Consider the following 6,679-nt stretch of genomic DNA (forward strand, 5'->3'; position numbering starts at 1 on the left):
TGTCCAGGACTGAACTACAGAATCACTGTGCATCCATAAGTCTGCATTTGCAATTATAAAAAAACTTGTATGATTGTCAATGTTTGCATGCATGGTTATGTGATGAGAGGACTAAAATCAAGCAGTATGTTTGCCATAGCAGGCTAATTCATGGCCTCATTGATATTGTATTTGGAATTCTTGCTTGCAAGCATAATCTAGGCATTGGTTTTCCTCTGCAAATCTGGAAAATGGTCAGTGAGAAAGTAAATTTCTATCCAATAAGACTTTTGGCTGATATGTTGGTTGGTCTGGACCCAACCAAAACCCTTCGCATCTTAGTACACAAAAGTATAAATTTAAATATTTTAAAATCACTTTGAGGCAATTCAAACTGTTAAAACATGCCAACTACTCCATTAATAAGGAAAATGCCTCTAGACAGCGATACATTCCTCCATTACCCCTGTATGGAATGAGGGGGTAGGATACTAAAAACACACACTTTAAAATGTAAGTTGTTTTAACAATGTACAACAGTTTCCCCTCACCTAGTCCTTTTGCTTTTAGAAAACTATGGACCAATCTTTTTATGAATTGAAAGAAAAGAAAATGAAGTCAAAAGTAAAAGGATTAATTTTATTCTTTAATAAATAATAAATACTTAATCTCTTCATAATTTACTCCAAAGTAATAAAGAATGCATGAGTCCAGCCACACAAGTGGAAATTTATAGCTTTCAATTTTCACCCAACAAAAATGGCCATCATTCACAGTTTGGCAGCACACGGCTTACAGTATTAAAAAAAATAATAATAAAAAAAAAAAAAAGATGAGTCCATAATAGCCCTGATGACTTCATGGGCCCTGGATTTACTACTCTAGGAAAGGTTTTTCACAGTTTTAAAATTTTGCTCCAAAGAGCTACATTTTTTAAACCTTGCTTTGACTCCTGTACAATTCTGTAGGAACTCCAAATGAGAATCAAAAGTTCATTATCCATTTTCACAAAGCAAGATTTATAAAGTTTGTTTTCTGGTTCCAGCCCAGCATTCTCAAAAAAAAAAACAAAAAAAAAAAAAAAAAACACACCATTGTTGAACTTTTCGTACCTCCGCTCAATCTTACTTTCAATCTACCTTCAACTTACAGATCAGCTTTCCCAACTTCTTCATAAAAGCCTTAAGATTCCAAGCCAAGTCCTTCTTTCAAAAAAAAAACCAAAGTCCTTTGGAACATCCATTCTTTAATTACACCTTTGCAACAACATGTTTAAGGCATACTCCATTCTGTTACGTAGATCTACTGAACAACCAGATGCAAGAAGTGTGGCCAGACGGAAAGTGGTGGAAATACGATCTTCATTGATGTAAGTTAGCAGATACTCCTCATTTTGATTGCAGATAATGATCTTTGTGTGATCATGATAGAAGTTGACCTGCAGGAGACACAGTGGAACATATAAAACCATTGCACAAGAGTAGGTAAGAAGACTCTACATTGTCTTAAATCTCATCTGTATGTAATATTTATGTTGGGGTTATGAAAGATCTAAAGAGATTTACCTGAAATGTGCCATCATTAAACAACATCATCAATGCACGGTCAGACTTCAACCACTGGAGCAAATAAAGCCGGGGCTTGCTTTTATCCATAATGCTCGGCAAGTCACCACCCTGTCAAGAGTAGTTATTTTGGTAAATTGAATTCTGTTGCAGATTAAGTGCACTCATTTAAGTATGTATGACACAAAAGACTTACATCCATTAAGTTCTCCTCCATGTAGTGTGCAAAGTATTTCAGAATTGTGACTTGATTGATGAACTGCTCAGGTGCTTCTGCAGTAGAAAACACTGAACATTGGCCAAGTTCTGCATAGTAATGGACGGTCCTTAAAAGAAGAAAAAAATAAAACATTTCAAATTACACCTGCGTTGAATAATTACAAGTCTTGTTACATAACTTCTTTGAATAAAATGCTTACTTTTTATCTGACAATAGACTCATGTGTGTCCCATTGTTGAAGAGAACACCAACTGTATGATCTGATAGCTGGTATCCAAAGCCATATTTATTTGAGTAATCAACCCATTTGGTGACCCACTGGAATGAGCTGTTCATCTGTTCCTTTGGAAAGGCATCAGCTATAAAATGAAAAACAAATATTGAGAATCTAGTTGGTTGCAAACATTGTAAATCAAATTGTGTTTATGAAGTGGGTTATCTACACAGTTCACTGCATCCTCCATTTGTGAATACTAGTAGCACCAAAACAAAACGTACCTTCAGGCATACTTTCAAGGCAGCCTCTTAACACTCTACCAACACCATCAGCAACACAACCCATTGTACTGTCTTCTAGACCTGAAAGGGGAAAGTAAACTTCAGTTAGGAATGGTTCCATCAACAATTGGCAGACTTCACACAGGCATGCACATAGAAATGCGCACATTTTGGTAATTAGATTTAATTTACTTACACTCACTGCTGCTGCTGCAGCTCCCAAGAGTTCCCCTGACAATCATTCGAATTGTGTCTCTAATTTGTTGACTGTTTTCTTTTACCAAAACTCCTGGTTTCCCCTCTATAGTAGCTGGTGGCTTGCTTTCCTATTACAGAAGAGCACAATCATTAATCATTCATAAAATTAAATGCCATTCATTCAGCTCATATTTTGTAAAATGGTCTCATGCTTAATTAATCCACTATAGACTGAAGCTTTTCAACTCACATCTTCAGTTTTGAGCTTTTGGGATTGTTGGCTAATACTGGTCTTCTTTAGATCATGTCGCAACTTGTAGATTTCTTCGTCATCTTTGGCAAATTTACCTGTTCAGATAAAGGAAGGAGGGTTTTAAATGGCTTGATTTTTAACAAACATGAAAAGAAAAAACACCAGTATATTGGGACCAACAATTTATGCTCCTGTCCATTAAGTACAGTATACAGTATTAACTTTTGAACTTTTTGAATACTGAAACTACAGATTTAGAAATGCAACTAGCCTACACATTTTACAGCTACCAGAAATTGGTTTATATACATAGAACTGTTTCCAATTTAGACAAAACTGATCCAAGACATCTATTGAACAAAGATAAAAACAAAAGGATACTCACCAAGATTATCATAGTACTTTGCTTTCTCCTTTTTGCCCCCAAATAAAGCTGCAGCTGCCTTCTTAAAGAAATTTTTAGCTGGACTTGATAAGTGGAAATCTGGAGCACTGTGACAGCAACTTGGTGGAAGCCTTTCTGGTGTAAATCCCTGCAAAAGATCAAGAGCGAAACAAATGTCAAATGCAAATTTCCTTTTGGTATAATATTTAGTCTAAGAATTGTACAGTATAATATTAACCTGGGTGAAAAAGTCATGTCGAACAATTTCGTCTAAGCTAGGGCGATCTTCAGGATTTTTCGACAACATGCTAGCAACTAGTTGTCTGGCATGGACAGAAAGGGAGGAGGGAACTGTATAGCGGGCTTCTCTTATGCACCTGTAGGTTTCCTTTAAGTTAGTGGTTTCAAATGGAGGCCTCCCAAGCAGCATAGTGTACCTACAAAAACAAATCATGATTAATATGTAAAGGTGTCAAATTCTTTCCAAAATACCATAGGGTGGATCTGCAAAGGCTATTCCCCAGTAATTTCCTGCTATATTAAATACACACACACACTTTAAACTCCTCAAAACAGGCAAAGAATTTTTTTTTTTTTTTTAAACACTAACTATTAGATGCATATTAAACATGCTACTCACATCACACATCCTAAAGCCCAGACATCAGATTCACAGCCATGTCCTTGTTTGTTTAAGACTTCAGGTGACAGATAATTTGGGGTTCCACAGATTGTTCTAAGGTTTAAAAAAAAAAAAAAAAAAAAATCCAGTTAGTATACTGTAACAGTTTTAGTTCTCATAAAACATCTTGCAAAATAAGATCTTCAGCTTTTCTAGTTTCCTCAACATACCTTCTTCTGTTCTCTAGTGGCTCCAGCTTTGCTGCCAGTCCAAAATCTCCAACTTTAAGATCCATTGTGTCATTAATGAAAAAATTACCTGTTAAATACAGAATAGCATATACCCAGACATCAGTGAACAGAAAAAGATTAAAAAACACGTTATGCATTTCAATGAAAACGTTACTGTAAATGTTGATATTGCTACCACTCTGTCAAAGCCAGACAATGATAATTGCAAACACACCTAATTTCAGATCTCTGTGCAGAATTTCTTGTTCATGCAGGTACTTTAATCCAGAGACTATTTGTCGGAGGTAGTATCGCACTTCAGGTTCAGTCAAGACTTTCCGTGCTTTCAGTATATGCGCCAAAGACTAAAAACAAAAACAAGTGTGCTATTAAGAATAAGAAAGATTGCCCTCAGTGTTCTAACACAATCATCGATTCAGTAATATTTTACAAACACGAATAAAAACAAAAAACGCATTCAGGTCAATTACGTCAAGGATGGTTCAAAAAGGCTCACATCTTTGCCCAGCATTCATTTAGAATACTGCACCTCGCAACGCACGTCTCAATCTTTTAAGCGTCGGAGTTAGACACTTACCCTGCGGCTGCAATATTCCAAAAGGATGTAGATATTTTCTTTGTCTTCGAAATGATGGTAGAAATGGACGATATGCCTGTGGTGCAAAGCTCGATGCAATTCGATCTCTCGATCAATCTGAAATAATAAATTAGGAATACGATTAATATCCACTTGGAAGGGACAGTAAAGAAAAACGCACACATTAATGTAAGGCAATGCAATACCTTTTCTCGCTGGTGAGGCTTGGCAACCCTAGAGTGGGGAATGATTTTAGCGGCATATACTTTATTTGTAGACAAATCTGTCAGTTCGTAGCATTTCGCAAAACCACCCTGAAAGAAAAAACAAAAGAGAAATACATTACTTACCAAAGTATAAAAAGGCCCTTGAAGTAACACTCGTGGACAAAACGAAACGCCATACGCAATTAAATCATAAGAAGCAAATATTGAAACAACAAGAAGGTGCTTCTTGAAAAAGTCATGATTTAATAGCACAAACACACGGGTCATCATTTCATGATTTTGCCGGTCCAAAACTGACGCGGTGTAACAAATAACGTGGTATTGATACCTTTCCCAAAACTTTTCCACGGCAATAGCATTTTCCAGTTGTGGGATCTGTTATAATCCGTGACATCTCTGGGGCCGCGTGCGTGGGATCCTCCGACCTTTTACGCCTGAATTCGCAGGGTTTGTTGAGCGTCTGTTCGCACATTTTATTATGACCAGTAGGTTGATAAGTAATAGTCCTCAGAATATCCATGCCTATCCACAGCGCCCGTATCTCGAACTTAACATCGAGTGAGTGAGCTGGGAAGCGCTCTGTTTCATTTATATAGGCTAGCGTTCCTCCCTCATTCCAGCGGCACCGCACGTCAGATCAAAAGGGAAAAAAGGGCCACAAACACAAAACTCTGCCGCCTATTCTTCGTTCTTATTGGCTGCCGCCATGCATAACAATTAGGTATACCAACTATTGATTGGCTCTCGCGCCAAGCGACAGCGTTCATCTACCTGGCGTTTCATCTTTTTGCCTTTAACTGACAGATCTAATGCCGCGCTACGTGATGGAACTTCTCAAACAGACAGCGTCAAACACACTGACCAGTGTGATTCAGTGCAAGCATGACAGGTAGTATGCTGTCCTGGTTAAAGAAATGAAGTGAAATTAGAAACCAACAGGTCGCAGGTTCACCGAGAGGCCCGGAGGAAATCACTTAAACGCTCTGGGCTAGTCGAGTCATAAACATGCCCGGGCATAATGCTGGAGAGTTTCATGAAGACTGCAGTGTGGGTGTCGTAGGAACTACATTTGTAATGTTTCTGACTACTGTTGTGTGTATCTTTGTTTTATCGGACTGCAAATACATGTTCAACACAACATACAAATCGAGCATATTTAGTGTAATAGTCAAGTCTATAATGTCAATGAGATAAGCCACTGGTGAGCACAGGGAAGACATGTAAACTACGCAGAAGGAATCACGCTAGGAACCCAGTCATTGTTAGGTAGCAGTATGGGCCACCAAAAAAGATTAAATAAAACCAGAATAAAAGGTGTGAATATAAAATAAACATGTATGAAAATTGTAAAATGCTACCAACAACATAAATACAGTATATAGCCTTATAGGTTATATTTAGCCTTATCTCTTCCTCTGAGGTTTGGATATATATTTGTGTGGTAAGGAACCTTGTTTTTGTTTTCAGTGTAAGCAAAACATAACAATGTTCTTTGATCTCAGTTCTTTCTTCCTCTAGATGGCTGGGGAAGATTGCAGAATAAATACTGTCACCTAGTGGTTGAATTAAACTATAACCCTAAACATCTGACTAGATAAAATTGAAGTACTACACTTTTAACTTGCTCAGTATTATATATTCTCTTATTCATTTGTTAAAAGTGTTACTTCACAAAGAGAATGAGAGGCTGGAAAAGTTGCTAACAGAAATCTTAGCATGCTGTGGTATTTGGAAAAAAAAGTTAAGGATAGGCAGGAAATGTGAAAGAAGGGGACAGCATCTAGTCTTAGTATGTGTAATAAAACTGGTTTGACAGGTACTAGAATCAAAGGAGAGGAAGAGCACAGGCAACAGCATAAACAATGATAAGCTTAAAACCATATGGAATGTTAATTACACAGCAA

At 37.2% G+C, this 6,679-nt stretch overlaps 1 protein-coding gene across 1 annotated transcript; it reads right to left on the minus strand.

The window, feature by feature from the left end:
- Window positions 1–604: 604 nt before the first annotated feature.
- plk2b (polo-like kinase 2b (Drosophila)) lies at window positions 605–5,396 on the minus strand. The gene is made up of 15 exons (XM_028805428.2): window positions 5,104–5,396; window positions 4,755–4,862; window positions 4,549–4,665; window positions 4,186–4,315; window positions 3,951–4,038; window positions 3,739–3,834; window positions 3,337–3,535; window positions 3,099–3,246; window positions 2,711–2,808; window positions 2,459–2,588; window positions 2,263–2,343; window positions 1,964–2,123; window positions 1,741–1,870; window positions 1,545–1,655; window positions 605–1,417 (listed from the first exon to the last, which is right to left on the minus strand). The coding sequence occupies exons 1-15, from the start codon at window positions 5,293–5,295 to the stop codon at window positions 1,226–1,228; spliced, it is 1,980 nt and encodes a 659-aa protein (XP_028661261.1). The 5' UTR covers window positions 5,296–5,396; the 3' UTR covers window positions 605–1,225.
- Window positions 5,397–6,679: the final 1,283 nt, after the last annotated feature.

This window comes from Erpetoichthys calabaricus, chromosome 7, assembly GCF_900747795.2.
Source record: "Erpetoichthys calabaricus chromosome 7, fErpCal1.3, whole genome shotgun sequence".
Taxonomy (NCBI): domain Eukaryota; kingdom Metazoa; phylum Chordata; class Cladistia; order Polypteriformes; family Polypteridae; genus Erpetoichthys; species Erpetoichthys calabaricus.